Source organism: Anabas testudineus, chromosome 24 (assembly GCF_900324465.2).
Source record: "Anabas testudineus chromosome 24, fAnaTes1.2, whole genome shotgun sequence".
Lineage (NCBI taxonomy): Eukaryota > Metazoa > Chordata > Actinopteri > Anabantiformes > Anabantidae > Anabas > Anabas testudineus.
In genome coordinates this window covers 5931479-5947346 of record NC_046632.1, presented here as the reverse complement: position 1 = coordinate 5947346, position 15868 = coordinate 5931479, and the positions used below count along the sequence as shown (strand labels likewise).

At 43.6% G+C, this 15868-nt stretch overlaps 2 protein-coding genes across 3 annotated transcripts; both read left to right on the top strand.

The window, feature by feature from the left end:
- The first annotated feature begins 257 nt into the window (after positions 1-257).
- Positions 258-7116, top strand: fkbp1b (FKBP prolyl isomerase 1B). The gene is made up of 4 exons (XM_026340989.1): positions 258-510; positions 1065-1112; positions 5801-5913; positions 6305-7116. The coding sequence occupies exons 1-4, from the start codon at positions 474-476 to the stop codon at positions 6431-6433; spliced, it is 327 nt and encodes a 108-aa protein (XP_026196774.1). The 5' UTR covers positions 258-473; the 3' UTR covers positions 6434-7116.
- A 319-nt stretch (positions 7117-7435) lies between these two features.
- mut (methylmalonyl CoA mutase) lies at positions 7436-15287 on the top strand. Of its 2 annotated transcripts, none has more exons than XM_026341665.1 (13): positions 7436-7520; positions 8230-8665; positions 8790-9157; positions 9305-9462; positions 10655-10826; positions 10903-11151; positions 11310-11421; positions 12040-12155; positions 12447-12562; positions 12712-12843; positions 12943-13090; positions 13745-13912; positions 14338-15287. In XM_026341665.1, exons 2-13 carry the CDS (start codon positions 8266-8268, stop codon positions 14464-14466), a joined length of 2268 nt encoding a protein of 755 aa, XP_026197450.1. In that variant the 5' UTR covers positions 7436-7520; positions 8230-8265; the 3' UTR covers positions 14467-15287. The 2 variants fall into 2 exon arrangements, with proteins under 2 accessions (XP_026197450.1, XP_026197449.1); XM_026341664.1 differs by having other exon boundaries at positions 7454-7588.
- The last annotated feature ends 581 nt before the right edge of the window (positions 15288-15868 follow it).

Here is a 15868-nt window from a genome sequence, read left to right as displayed (position 1 = left end):
GCTGCATCATGGGATATGTAGTAGAATCGTAATTGTGTTGTTTGACAGCGACAGAGGTCGCTGCGTATGTGTAAATATTAATATACATGACGATTTATGAGGGGAAAAAAACAACAACACATACTTAATTTGGCGAAACATATAGCTAACTAAAAAATAAACTAAATAAAATGGCAATCGTCAATTGAATCATTTGAAACTCGGCGCATCCGCAGTGTGGCGCACGTAGGGGGGGGCAGCGCTGCAGACGACGTGCGTGGGGCAGTTGAAGATCTCGACGCTGCCTCGTCAAGAAGTAGAAAATATCTTGGTGGGCTCTTGGTGGGCTGCAGCTGCGGGTCGGTGGTGATCGGTGACTGCATGTTTCCACCGCTACAGCCCGACTAGCAGCCGCAAAGGACGCGACATCGGTGCTCAGAAAGGCTTTTTTAAGCTTTTATGCTTCAGAGCTAATCTTTGGAAGTAGCACAGCCATGGGCGTGGAAGTCGAGACGATATCCCCCGGTGATGGTAAGTTGCTTTATCCGCTGTGTGTGTTTTGATGCGGGGGTGGTTGATCGGTGCTGGGGGCTCCGTGGTTCCCCACAGTCTCCCTCAAATCTTACTTAAATGTGACGAATGTGGACACGATTTTCATCAAATGTCAAGTTCAGCACCAGTCAGTGGTTAGAAAAGCTCAAACGCTGGGGTTGATCATCATCAGTGGAGTCTGCACGGCGCATTTCTAGAAACCTCTGTGTTTTCAAAGAGAGATGGAGAAAACCCTGAGGGTAACCACAGAAAGGAGAGGTCAGGGAGCCTCCTGGGTGGATTTCTGTTCAGTAATAATGTGATCAGCTTCATCTGGAAAACAAAACAAACAACCAAACAACAACAACCAAACAACAACAAGAAGCTGCCAGGCTGAAGTTTGACTGTGTGTCACAGTGTTTCTGCAGAGATCAGAGAGGTAGAGGTGCTGGGAGCGCCTCACAGGGGTTAACCCAGTCACTGTTAACATGATTGACACACACACACACACACACACACACACACACAGTAACACTTGTTTTCTCTCTCAACAGGAAGAACGTTTCCAAAGAAGGGCCAGACGTGCGTCGTTCACTACATAGGTAACTCCCTCTCTCTTTTGCTTTTGGCTTCCAGACAACTTTTTCTGCCTCCTCATTCAGACAGGAAATGCATCCCTCTCTGTGTGTGTGTGTGTGTGTGTGTGTGTGTGTGTGTGTGTGTGTTTTAATGTTGTTTCTATGTGTCATTCATGGCTCAGTCTGCAGCCCGGCTCCCACAGTGTACACACTCAGCAAGACATGTATGCACCTGTGCGCCGCTCCAGCCTGGGCGGAGCTGTCACCACAACCAAAAAATATTGATTCGCTTTTGTTGAAAGGAACGTTTTGGCGTCTCGTAGTGCACACACACACACACACACACACACACACACACACACACACACACCTTTTTCTTGTTTGTCAGATCGCTCCAATTTTGAAGCAGGGCAGAAAAAAAGATGCTTGGGAAATAGATTTGGGTTATTCTGTGCCCCGAGGTTGGCAGCCCAGACAACTAGGTCAGACAGAAAGTAAACAAACCTAGTTCACATGTCATCCGTCTGTCTGCGGATCACAGGGTTATTACGTGGTTATAAAAGTAACTGCACGCTCCGCTGCATTGTGTCTGCAGATGTTCTCTCTGTAACTCAGACTGGATCCAAACCTGCGAGTAGATCCATTTCTCTCCTTCCACGGGCTTGTTTGCAGTATTTAGCTGGATTAAAATGGCATCGAAGTTACTGTGTGTGTGTGTGTGTGTGTGATTATCGTCAGAAGAGACACAGGCCAACACACGATAAGTCCTGTGTTGTTGGGCTCTTTCAGGGCAGTGGAAAAAGTAATCAGATTTCCCCTTCTGGCCTGATCCCTGCAGAGATCAGCCAGCGCAGTAGCGAATTAGACTATAATTGGAAATGATATCTCTCAGCATGTGAAGATGCTCTACTGAAGCCCAGCGCTCCAGTCCTGGTTAGTGCTACCTGCTGGTACTGGGATACTGAGGATGACCTCTGTGGGTTTCTAAACGCTCAGCGTGTGTTCCTGATTCGTCTGATTCATATTGTCTGACTACGCCCGTGACCTCCTGGTGCTTTAGCAGCGGCGTCTTGCGAAATGCGGAGTTATTCCACAGAAAGAGCTGGAGTGTGACTACGCTGCTGCAACGGGAAGGAAAACGCATTCGCAGTGGGAGGAAGGAAATGAAAAGTTCAGCAATTTGTGACACGGAGTGTTGAGAACATGCCAGGAGTCGATCTGTTGGACACTAAGTACTATTTGTTCTACAGTAGTGGCTTCCTGTTCAACGTGTATCTACCTGTCCTGTTATATTTTCCTCCCATTCCTACCAGGTTAACCCAGCGTAACTCAAGAACTCCTCCTCCTGTCAGCTCAATATGCTGTAGTAAACACAGTGACTAATAAGACATATTTGTTTTATTTAAAAGCTCAAAGACAAGATGAGATCACTGTTAATAGAGGCAAGCCGTCGATTTGGAACACAGGCCCGTCCAAGTCCTCCAGCTGGCTGGGCCACAGGCTGCGCCCTGCACTGGTGTTAGTTTTCCAGATAGCAAAGATAAACAGTGAGGGGAAGGAGAGAGAGACGCTCCCAGTGCATGAGGGGGTTTGAAACCTCTGTGTTTCCAGCATTTCACAAAGAAAGCGCCTCACACTCTCTCACGGCTGCAGCTCTTTAATCCTCACTTTCACCTGCGGACACACAGGTATCAGCGTGACCCTCGTCTGACTCTTAATGAGAGGTGGGGGCTGCTGACGCAGGACAAAGTAGTTCCAAAAGCTGCCCTCACTCATTCTCACTGGCCTGAGAGGCTGCAGCTCTATCAGAGTCCAGACAAGCAGGCTGCTGTGGGTCGACTCGGACCTACATGTGTTCTCATCTGTGTTTCTTGGCTTATTTTTATACCGTGTTATGCTTCTGTGCGTCGGGCTTTTACTGACGGGAGAAGCCGGGTACGGTACGGAGACGCAGAGCTGACGTCAGGCGATATGGCGAAAACCCCGCAGCAGCCTGTTGAGGTTCGGGAGCAGCGGGCCCAGCGAATGTGATGTCATGTCTAAATGTGGATGTCATTCCTTACCATGTTTGAGCTCCAAACTTGCAGCACAAAACGTGCTGTTGAAACTAACGGCTCTCGGTGTGGAACACAGAAATAGATGGACTGGCTTGTATGTCAGGAGTCGCTAAATTTGCCTCCCAGGGGGGAATGTTGTGATTGAATGCCATGGGAAGTGTTCAATGCCAGGCGTCGACATACAGCTTCAAAATGAAAAGTAGAATCTGTTTGATTGAAAAACAAACAAGGAATCGGCTGCTGGTACAGTTAAAGGACAGTAGAGTTTAAAACGAGGTGCAGAAGTCTGACTACAAGTGTGTGTGGCCGTCCCAGCAACCCAATTTCCTGTGGTACTCAAGGCGCAGTGTGCGTTTACAGCGTAACACAATTCCGCGTGTGAGGGGGTGGGGGGTGTAGTGACTGAGTGTCAGTGTGTCCAACATGTGCAGTACAATATAAGTAGCTGCGGTGTAGCAAGTGTACGAGCTCAGCTGGTAATGAGTGTGGATGTCCTGTGGAAAGAAACTGTTCTGGTGTCGGCCAGTTTTGTCAGACAGAGCGCTGTAATGCCTGCCAGAGGGGACGGGGGGGGGGGGGGGGGAGGCTGTGTTCCTGGGTGAGAGGGGTCTGTGGTGATTTTCCCATTTGCCCATTTCCTGACTCCTGCCTGTTTCCTGACTCTTATACAAGAGGTGCACCAATGTGTTTTTTTTCTTCTTTGGATAAATGACAGCGTGTAGTTGGTGAGAATGCTCAAATATAGATGTTATGATCCACAGACAGCTGTCCTCAACAACACCGTCCCCTGAGATCAACAGGAATCAATAAATTAAAATGTACAGAACAGATCCCCCCCCCCCCTTCTTGTTCACCAGCTTACTACTGGTGAATGCTGTTTTCTTGTCGTTATTAAAGCATGTGCGTGTTCAGCTGTGAAATGCAGAGACACATTTAAGTTTGTCATAGACAGATAACTACACGCATCTCATTTCATCCACGCTTGGACCGAGGAGGGGGGGGGGTTGTTGTACTGGCAGCCGTCCCAGACGGGGGCGAGACAGGATACAGTAAGCTGAGTAAAAATAGCCCCACCCCTGTGTCTTTTTGCAGATCTAGTTAGAGCACTACAAAGTGCAAGCCCCTCATGAGGAGGGAGAGAGGCTGGGAGCCAGTGTCAGGAAGGAACGGTTCCTGCTTTATTTTTGCAGAGACCCCACCCATGAATGGCAGTCCAGAGACTGATAACAGCAGTGATACAAGTGGGGTGTAAGACTAGTTTTGGATCCTGAAGCTGCACTGTTTAAAATGCAGATTTTAAATCATGAAAAGTAGTTGAATCAGTGATATAGTGGTGTTTACGTCTCTTTGGGACACTGCTGCTGTCTAGTTTTTCCTCAGTGATGTTGTGTTTTCTCCCCCATTGCTTTTCTCAAACTGGTTGGTCCAGTTGTAAGTGTGTACAAGAGTTCCTGTTGCTGTAAACCCTGTTATCTTTAGACCTGCCACTTTCTACATAACGGAGTGAAGTCTTTACCAGAACTGCGTGGAGGTGTACAATATCTCCCCTCCGTCAGCAGCGTCTCAACAGACAGCCCAACCAGCCCGTCGGACTCATTAGTGCAATACCTGGGATATGATCCCTCACTGGCTTCCCACCTGTGAACACTGCCAATGAGTGTTTCCTTGCAAGCAGCAGGCACCGCTGCCAGTAACTGAAACCACTTTTCTGCTGTTGCCTCTGGGCTTCTCGATTGCCCTGTAGCAGGTGGTATTCGCCTTGGTGTGTGCACTTGATGACTCTGCGGTTGGGCCACGCTGCCCCAATGATATCTGGGCTACTGTGATTCTTGGAAACGATGAACCTACTAAATTTAGGGGAAATGAAAGAGGAGAAGAAGTACAGTACCAACATCCACATGAGGATGAGCAAGACACCAATGCTTAACGTCAGTTAACACACAACTTTTAAATGCCGAGTATTCACACTTGGTGAATTACTGCAGAGAACAATAAATCAAAGGAAAACCTTCAAAATAAAAGCCTCAAATAAAATTGCCATTATGGATTATGGATTAACACTAATAGATTATAGGAGTAACAGACCATTGCTTCGAATGACAGCTTGAATTCCTTCAAGTGGCAAAGGAGAAGTCCAAGAGGGCCGTGAATGAAGTCGGGCAAGTGTTTCCATTCCTTCCTGTAGTGTTATTATTGTGCCTCAATGGTTGGTTAGCGTTTTGAAGGAGCCCTGCTCTGTCTTTGTTTGCCTTTTTTCCCCTGTGGTCTAGATACAGGCAAGAAATGGCCTAGTTAACTTTAAAAATAATCCCCAAACCAGGCCAGTGCTTCCTGATTCGCATTCCCTTTGTTCATTTGTGTAATTGAAATGGACCCAAGATTCTGATAAGAAGCCTCGTCTGAACACTGCCTCAGACTCCAGCCAGTGCAGCTTTACTCCTCTAATCTTAAAATGTCTCATTTCAAATGTTAGTAACGGAGGAAAGGGCGTACACAGACACACAGACTAGTAGTACCAACAGTACTAGCAGTTATAGGAGCAGATTAGTCTACAAATAGTTGTTCACGTGTGTTTATTTAGTATCAGATTACCAATATGAATATGGTCTCATACAGATGATTTTTTTTTTTTTTGCTCTGACCTCTCTTGGGCAGGTATGCTGCAGAACGGGAAAAAGTTTGACTCTTCACGAGACAGGAACAAGCCCTTTAAGTTCAAGATTGGAAGGTCAGAGGTCATTAAGGGCTGGGAGGAAGGAATACCACAGGTAAGACGGGATGGTTAAAACACATCTTTCCTTTCACCCATTGTGACTGCAGTTCATTTATTCACTTAGCAAAGAGGTCGTTTTACCCATTTGGTTGCGAAGTTGCCTTTTTGTTAGCTGTTAGTTAATAATACAGAAGGTAAAACACAGATATCTGTGACTCCAGAGTCAGATATAACATACTGATTACAAGATTCCTCTAGCTGAAAAGTCGCCGCTGATGAAAGTCCCTCCCTGGAAATGATGCCCAGTTTGTTTAGATCTGGCTACTGATGAAACTTGCCTAGAGACTGGGGGGAAGTGGAACTACCTTTGTGTTAGAAAGTGCTCTTCTATCCAGTACTATACATGGTAAAAACCTTGTATTCAACTATTTCTTTGTGTCTTGCAGATGAGCCTGGGCCAGAGGGCTAAAATCACCTGCACACCAGATATGGCTTATGGACCGACAGGCCACCCTGGCGTCATCCCCCCAAATGCAACACTTGTATTCGATGTGGAACTGCTCAAGCTGGAGTGATGCCTGGGTTTAAAATGTAAAGGCTGAAGGTTCATGAAGATGCATTCGCCACAACATTTTTCCACAGGGAGACCGTACCTGGCTGCTGCCTCTCACCATTCTCACTGCTCTTCTTTGATTTCTACAGTTTGTCTTCAGTTCGATATATAAACTGATCCGCCACTGCTTCGTTGCTGTCATGTCAGAATAGATTACTGCGAGATAATCTTCACGTCGTGCAAGACTTTTACATAAACACACATACCACACTTTGGTTTCTGTTCGTTAGAGATGCTTTTTGTTTGCATTTCATTTCAAGTTGTAAATTTTGTTGACTCAAGAGGAAATCAGTCATCTGAAGAAACGCCGTACTACATTGCAATCCAAACATACTGCCTTACAGTTTCAACCACAGGGTAGGGTACGTGTGTTGAAAGTACAATACTTCTGTTCTGTATACTAACTGGGCATTATATACCACTGTCTGCATTGCCACTTTGATAAAGGTTTGTCCTGCTGAATGCTCTGAATGATGCTGCTATGTTTAGTATATTTTATATCCCTCATAACCATTTACCGCAAGAATGCCCTGTCCTACCTAATTCAACCCAATACTGTACAGATCTCTGCAAGAGCCATCACTACTGCTACGACAGTTTATCGACCAACTCTTGAATAAAAATGGCATGTACTATATTGAGAAATCTGTGTTCTGTGTGGTTTTTGTGATATGTATATGTATAATAGAAAAGGACCAAAGGAGTTACAGTGCATACACTGTTTGGCATGAACTACTAATTCATTTAAAAAAACAAAAGAATAAAAAAATGTTTTTTATATATATATAAAACTATATTATTTGCATTAACTATCTCCATTCTACTAATGTTAAAATATGCACAGTTTATGGAATAACAATAGTAGACGTTGCTGATCTCTACAATATTCAACAATCTTGACTTCAAGTATTTACTTCCTGTGTCGTAGGTCAAAGGTTATCCATTGACTCCAGCCTGTGATTGGTTGACTGGTAATGTTGTGAATCTTCATTGGATAGACGAACACACGCCTTTTGTCAACCTAAAGTTAAAGGATCATAACAGACAAGGTCAGAAAATGATCATCGTTTACACTGAAATGCATCTGTAAAACAAATGTCGCTGCAAACTGTCTCAGGTTAGCAGGTGCTGCTTTAGTTCCTTTGTGCAACGCTAACGCTGCTTAGCATCAAGCTAACAGCTGTAGCTCAAGTGACGTTATTCCAATTTTAACTTTTGCAGTCGTTTAGCTTTTCTTCCGTTCACTGGAGAAACCACCACAACACCTCGCATGGATTTAATCACCACTTGTCTTTGTGACTTTCACGAAAAACAGGACATGTACCGTGGTTATGTGGCGCTATTTGTTAAGCTAGCCTAGCCACTCCGATGCTAAAACGCTAACTACAGCTAGCTCATATTTTCGCTGCTGCTGTTTTAAAAATGTCTTGTCACGTCGGTCACAGAAATCCAAAGGGATTGATTATTGTTTCTATTGCACTGTCAATAATAAAAAAGCTACGTTAAATGGCTAGCTAGGCTGTGCTGATTATTTGAATCTCAAATGATGTCACACATTAGTTACTGTGTTTTGATCCACATCAATTCGTGATGTGTCTGTTTATAAAGATGTGTCACATTAGGCGACTACTCCACTAGTTATCCACTAAACCTGGTTGTAGAGAATGTCTGAAGTTAACACTCATTACAGTTTGACAACTAATCTAACTAATCTAATCAAACTTCTTTCTCTACTTGTGTGTTTCTCCTCAATCTCAGGTTCTCCATGTGTGTCTTACTGAGCCAACAATAAACATGCTGACTGCACAGAGGGCATGCATGAGGCTGGCTGCCCACCGCCTCATTAGAGCTTCAGTCTCCTCCGGGGCGCACACACACCGCTCTCTGATTCACACTTCCAGACCGTGTCAGGACCACGCTGAGCTGCATCCTGAATGGGCCAGCCTGGCTAAGAAACAGCTGAAGGGGAAGAACCCAGAGGATCTTATCTGGCGCACACCCGAGGGAATCAACATCAAGCCTGTGTACACCAAAGCAGACTCAGCTGCTGGTGCTGATGAACTGCCAGGGGTGTTTCCCTACACTAGGGGGCCCTATCCCACCATGTACACCTACAGACCGTGGACCATTAGACAGTACGCTGGTTTCAGTACTGTTGAGGAGAGCAACAGGTTCTATAAGGATAACATTAAAGGTACATTCGGTTGTTTTTGTTTAGTAGTCAGTTGCATTATCTTTCCAATAGTGTTTACTAGAAGATCACATCCCCAGTTCTACTCTGCCTCTACCCCACTTTACCCTTTGCCCTCTCATTTCAGCTGGACAGCAGGGTCTCTCTGTGGCTTTTGACCTGCCGACGCACCGTGGTTATGACTCAGACAACCCCCGTGTCCACGGAGATGTCGGCATGGCGGGAGTGGCCATTGACACGGTTGAGGACATGAAGATGCTTTTTGACGGGATCCCGCTGGAGAAAATGTCTGTTTCAATGACAATGAATGGAGCGGTTATCCCTGTCTTGGCCATGTTCATTGTGACTGGAGAGGAGCAGGGTGTGTCCAAAGCCAAGCTAACTGGCACCATTCAAAATGACATTTTGAAGGAGTTTATGGTGCGAAACACCTATATATTCCCCCCAGAGCCTTCAATGCACGCCATTGCAGACATCTTTGCTTATACCTCCAAGGTATGTACAACACATTTTACTAAGAAACCTGCTTATAACGAAGCTGAACTTTGAACTCTGACCGTGTTTTTTTAGGACGCTTATAGCACAACATGTTGATTATAATATTATAATTTCTTCAATTTACTGATTTGACTGTGTTAATAGCACATGCCGAAGTTCAACTCTATATCCATCAGTGGCTACCATCTTCAGGAGGCTGGAGCCGATGCCATCCTGGAATTAGCCTACACCATCGCCAATGGCCTGGAGTACTGTCGCACCGGACTGAAGGCAGGATTAACGATCGATGAGTTTGCTCCAAGGTACAAAAGCTAAGGATCTGTTTAAGTGCAAAGGAGACGAGCTTTGACTGAACAGCACACCTGTAGCTTGATGGTGCGTTTTAAAATATGATTCAATTATAAGTTGAACACTAAACACATAACAAATATAAAACAGTAAAAAAACAAAGTAGAATAATGTTAAAGGCCATGATGTCACATGATGAGTTTAATGTTACCCCTCCTTTTGGGTCAGTCCAGCTAGTTCCTGTTTGTTAAAACTAAGCTGTCTTTTCAGTCAGTAGCTCAACTGTGGCACTTCACCAACTCCGGCCTTTGTCTTTGTGCTTGGTAGTGTGCCTCCATTATCCCCTCTTCATGTGTCCTTAAACTAATGCTTTGCTGCCTTGCAATTACTCAGGCGAATTACATGTGCATCCAGTCCTCGGGAACACCCTGGGGACACAGTCCAGCTTGACCATGTTCCACATGACTTCTTCAGAAACAGGCTGCCTTGAATCAATGTGGAAATGTCACTCAATTGTATGAAATGGAATTTGTTCTGCTCTGTAAGCTGCAGGTTGTTGCAATTTCTCCTAGACTGTTGATGAGTGTGAGCTCTTAAAGACTGGAAGTTAATGTTAACATTTGACATTCTTCTTTCTTAATGACTTAGGATCATATATTATATATGGGTTATATATTTTGTGGTAAAATCTAAGGGTGAGTGTGATGAATTTGTGTGATGTCGATACAAAAGAAAAGCTCATACACGTATAACATAGATGCATGTATAATGTGTCCTTGTAGAGCTTGAAACTGTTCATCGGTTAATGATTTATTTGACTGACAGACAGATCGATTGCAACGTCTTTGGTGTTTTATTGATTCTTACAGTCATTTTACAAGAACAGTGAGTGAAAAACTGCCAAATCTGACCTTTTTCTCTGTTACATGTAATTGAAAACTGAAGCTTTTGTTCCATTTGACTTCTGACACACATTCAGACACTCTTTATGGTCTGCCTTCTCATATTATTTATCATGGTCTGCAGTTTTAAGTTGGGCAGTACACCTTCAGCTGCTAAAATGAGAATGCATTTCATATGAACGCTGATGGGTAAGTGACATAAAGGTTGCTGTACCCCAAACCAAGGTTAAACTAATCAGAACTAATCATCAGTTCATTTCAACAGCTGATTATATTTGTCCTTTTTATTTGTTCCTGCTGTCAGGTTGTCATTCTTCTGGGGTATCGGGATGAATTTCTATATGGAAATAGCCAAGCTGAGAGCAGCCAGGAGGCTGTGGGCTACGCTCATTAAAGAGAACTTCCAGCCTAACAACGCCAAGTCTCTTCTCCTGCGCACACACTGCCAGACTTCAGGCTGGTCTCTCACTGAACAAGTAAATATGACTCATTATAAGAATAAGAACAAGCCTTAATTTAGTGACATTAATTACAACTTTCCACTGTTGTTAGGATCCGTACAACAATGTGATCCGCACAGTGATTGAAGCCATGGCTGCTGTGTTTGGGGGCACCCAGTCGCTCCACACCAACTCCTTCGATGAGGCTCTGGGCTTGCCCACAGTGAAAAGCGCTCGCATTGCCAGGAACACCCAGATCATCGTCCAGGAAGAGTCGGGCATCCCCAAAGTGGCTGATCCATGGGGGGGCTCACACATGATGGAGGCTCTCACAGATGACGTCTACAACGCAGCCCTGAAGGTTTGTGATAGAGGTAGCCTTCCAAAGTATCCATGTCCATGACCTAAAGCTCCTGTGTAATGTCCAGCACATACAAACATGTTGATGTGAAGTGACTACAGAAGTAACCAATCATCAAAGAGACAGCCTCTTTAACTGTCTCTTTGTCCTCTATATAGTTCATTAAAGACATTGAAGACATGGGAGGAATGGCCAGAGCTGTGGCGGAGGGTATTCCCAAACTTCGTATTGAGGAATGTGCAGCGAGAAGGCAGGCGCGCATCGACTCGGGTACAGTACTTAAATAAATTTAGCATGGAAGTTTTAGTTTTTTGTTGCAATCTTCCCCTAATGGTAACGTGATGTCATTTGAAGATGTTATTGTCTGTCTTATGTACAGTTAAAACACAACATACGGTTCTTGCTCAGGAGCATCTAAACATTTGATTTTTTTGCTGTGCTCCCTTTTTTTACAGCATGGAATGATTTTAACTTCAGACAAAGAAAAGGCTGTTTCATGCCATTTCAGACCACTTGGTATGCTCTTACTGATCCCTGGAATTTTCTTGTTAGGTCCTAAACTATAGAAAATTGGAAGCTGCTATTGAAGAGCTAACACAAGCCGATTTTTGATTCACAGTGGCAACACAACTAGGGCAGGAAGTGTTTTCTGTAAGTTACCGTTGTGTGTTCAGTCATAGCTTTATTTTCCTTACAGACAATACAGTGCTCCTCCGAGCCTTGTGCTGTCCTATACTCCTTGAAATTGCTACAGATCCGAACTGGTTCCATCTGACCTGTGATCTTCTCAAATAGATTTTCTTTTGTGCTGTGCCATCTCTTGCTTGGATTTTTGTTTTCTATGTCTTAAAAAGTTTTTTTTTTTTTCCCCACTTTCCTATTTTTTAGGATCAGAAGTCATTGTAGGAGTGAACAAGTACCGTCTGGAAAAAGAGGAGACTGTGGAGGTGTTGGCCATAGATAACACTATCGTACGTCAGAAACAGATTGACAAACTGAAAAAGGTGAGTGGTAGGTACGTAAAGGAATGAAAACAGAACAAAACATCAAGACAACATTAACTAGTAGTTTTCATCTATATTTCCCAACGTTATGTGTCCATACACTTCCTCAGTGCATGTACCCTGGTTTTGAACTATGTATAAATGCAGATGACAAGCTGTTGTTTGTTTGACATAACCGGACACATTCATATGCGCTGGCTGTACAGGCTGCCAGTGGTATACATGTCGTAAGCAGGGCTGTTAAAATCTCTCAGTGCCATGTTTTATGCCGTGTTGCCTCCTTTAATTTAGGTGAGAGAAACTCGTGACCCCGATGCAGCAAAGAAGTGCCTGACAGCCATCGAGGAGTGTGCACGAACCAGGGAGGGCAACCTTTTGGCGCTGGCTGTGGAGGCCGCCCGAGCCAGGTTAAAATACTCAATTACTAAAAGCTCTGGTTGTAACGGTCACTCTCAGCTCTACATGAGGCATTCAGTTAATTTATGCCTTCTGCTTTATTTATCACTGCAATGTGAAGACATATTGAGGAGGCCTCTCTGTCTGCTCCTCACTACAGGTGTTCTGTTGGTGAGATAACTGATGCCATGAAGAAGGTGTTTGGTGAACACAAGGCCAGCACCAGGATGGTGAGCGGGGCTTACCGCAGCGAGTTTGGAGAGCACGAAGAGATCGCCCTGGCCAACAATAGGTAGATAACAAAACGAGACACCATCTTTATCAACGTGACAGATGACATGATTTCTGTATTTCTGTATTTCTGATCTTTGTTTTTTATTTCACATCTCAGAGTTGCAGACTTTAAGAAGCACGAGGGCAGGAACCCTCGACTGCTGGTGGCAAAGATGGGACAGGACGGCCACGACAGAGGAGCCAAAGTCATCGCCACAGGGTTTGCCGACCTTGGCTTTGATGTGGATATTGGACCACTGTTTCAGGTCAGTTTCATGCAGTAGAGGGCTAAACACAAGTATTTTACCTAAACCTTTAATGCCTATTAATCGAACAGTGTAGTTTGTATGAAGGGTAAAAAAATAGATCAAAGTGAATTTGTAGTTTTAGTTTATTGAGCTAAACCTGCAGGAGATTTGTTCATTATTCAAGATACAGAGTTAACGAGATTCAGGTACGTTTGAAGTCTTAGAAGAGAAACAAAAGACAGCATAAGTTCTTCTTACAATTATGTCAGTTACCATGCTCTTTATTGGTGGGTTATTGAAGCCATGTGCACAGAAAAGTAAACACACTACCCTACACATGAATGAAAGAGTGGACAGACCCATCAGCCAATGGAAGACAGGTTCGGCTGTCCATGTAACACTTCCAGCTTAGCACAGATGCTGCTATACACCCTGCGGTTTGTGTTCAGATGGGGACAATGTGGTAAATGGGAAATACATGTAGCTTTTGAAAATATACTCAAGAGACATGTAACTTCGTCATGACTGAAGTTGTCACACATGAGTAGAATATTGTGTTAAATTGAAGTCAGCTTACTCTCTTACTCAGCATTCACTAAGTAGAATAAAATATAGTTAGTAGTTATTAATGATTACTGATTAATTGTATTATTAACACTTTTGGTCTTACAGACTCCCATCGAGGTCGCCCAGCAGGCGGTCGATGCTGACGTGCACTGTGTTGGGGTCAGCACTCTTGCTGCAGGACACAAGACTCTCGTCCCTGAGCTCATCAAGGAGCTACGGAAGCTCAACAGGCCAGACATCCTGGTCATCTGCGGAGGTGTCATCCCACCACAGGTGACGTGTTTCATGCCTGTTAGATCATCTTTCTCCTCTTCTTCTGATACCTACCTAAGATTTGACATATGTTTAATTGGATTTGAGTTGTGCATGCTTGAATTGAAAGTCCCTGTGACTGCACATTCTGCCTGTAGGGATTTGCTGTAATCCAACACGTAGGTTCAAGACCGTCCTAGTTGTAGCTCATCTACTTTTCTCTCTTTGACTGTGTAATTTACAAGCTGAGCCTTATAGCAGCAGTAAGGTAGAAACACTACACTCAAGTGTTGCAAAACACATTTCATCCCTTTTCTTTTGGGATGTGTCCAGACACATTTTTATTAGTATAATAAATATAATCACATGGGCACTTTGCACATTTGCTGAATTCCTTTTTAGCTGGGGTTCATCTAAATTGTGTCTTTCCCCTTTTTTGTGTGCAGGACTATGAGTTCCTGTATGAGAGCGGTGTGTCCGCAATCTTCGGCCCGGGAACCAGAATCCCCCAAGCTGCAATGGAGGTTATTGACAACATAGAGAAGAGCCTGGAAAAAATCCGACAGGCCATGTGAAGAAGAAAAAAAATAACAATAGGACAAGAACAATCTCTTCATGCTGTGATTACAGCTACTCCTACGAACCCAGACTTCTGTACAAAATCAGTTTGACTTGTTGGACGAGGTTGGAATTACACCAGGCAGAATCATTAAAAACTGGTGGGATGTATGGTCAAATTAACAGTATATATATATATATATATGTATGTGTGTGTGTGTGTGTGTGTGTGTGTAGGCGCCACTTATACAGCACATATAAGCACTTCATGTGGAGAATGGTGATGGAATTGATTATTCCCCCCTTTGCAGAACAACCAACTTGATTGTTGCAGGCTTCACTGTAAACTGTCCATACCACAGTTAAATATTATAAATATCAATATTAGACTTGTAAACAAAAAATACACTACATTTCAACAAATTAACATTGACTTAAAACCCAATGTAATAAAAATAATGTATAATAATTGGCTTGAGATGAGCAGAGCATTTTTGCTGCTTTGAAATACAAAGCACTAGGCAGCTCTGTAAAGCTGGCTGTGTGAATTGTGCAGTTACCTAGCAGGCTCTAATTAGAACTAGCACATTGGAGGTGGGTAGACAGAAATTCACATCAAAACAAACCTATTATGCACCATTACGCCAGTCTTTTGTGTTCACAGACATCATCATCTTGAAAGTGGCCTTCATTTTGACCTGTCGCAACATCATCTATAATTTAACCAATTTAGTTCAAAGGCAGAATTACAGATTGGTGATTGCAATTTGACATGAAACTGCTGGAAATAGTATTTTTCAAAGTGTGATTCTGAATAAAAGAATATAAACTTGGGAAATTTGACTCTACAGGTTGTGTCAACTGCAGCACTTTTCTTTCTGACATGGCTGCTATCTGTGCTGCTTTTTCAAGGTCTGTTTTTAAACTGGTAGCATCTCACAACTGTTTATAGATATTGGGGGGAAAATTTATTTTGACATTGTCAGAATTGTAGCAAGTAGCTGATGGAGCTGGAGCATGTGTACTTATCTGAGACTGTGACCCTCACAGTGGTTTTTCTATGGCAATATCTTACAGTACTGTTAATTTCTGATTCCAGTTGGTTATTTGTGGCTTGATACCACGTTATATGCTGCTCATTTTCAGTGCAGCACCTCCAGTTTGGTATATTTATTTCAGTATTTGTGCTGTGGGGGTACTTCTTTGGATGGATTGCAGCAACATTACCTTCAGTAATTGTCCTTAGAGACAATAAGTAAATGAGCAATCCAATCGATTGGATGATTCTGGGATGTTTTCTTCTATAGCACCAACCAGATGGCAATTACTCTTTGGAGGCAAAGATCTTAACAACTGTTAGTTGGATCACCATTAAATCTGGACATTAACAGATACATTAACATTTGGCAGACACTTTTA

Excerpts from the sequence above, each read along its gene's own strand:
- fkbp1b (XM_026340989.1), top strand. The coding sequence starts at position 474 with ATGGGCGTGGAAGTCGAGACGATATCCCCCGGTGATG. Across the intron at positions 511-1,064 it reads GACGATATCCCCCGGTGATG|GAAGAACGTTTCCAAAGAAG; the intron begins GTAAGTTGCTTT and ends CTCTCTCAACAG. Across the intron at positions 1,113-5,800 it reads GTGCGTCGTTCACTACATAG|GTATGCTGCAGAACGGGAAA; the intron begins GTAACTCCCTCT and ends TCTCTTGGGCAG.
- mut (XM_026341665.1), top strand. The coding sequence starts at position 8,266 with ATGCTGACTGCACAGAGGGCATGCATGAGGCTGGCTGCCCACCGCCTC. Across the intron at positions 10,827-10,902 it reads GCTGGTCTCTCACTGAACAA|GATCCGTACAACAATGTGAT; the intron begins GTAAATATGACT and ends CACTGTTGTTAG. Across the intron at positions 12,156-12,446 it reads AGATTGACAAACTGAAAAAG|GTGAGAGAAACTCGTGACCC; the intron begins GTGAGTGGTAGG and ends CCTTTAATTTAG.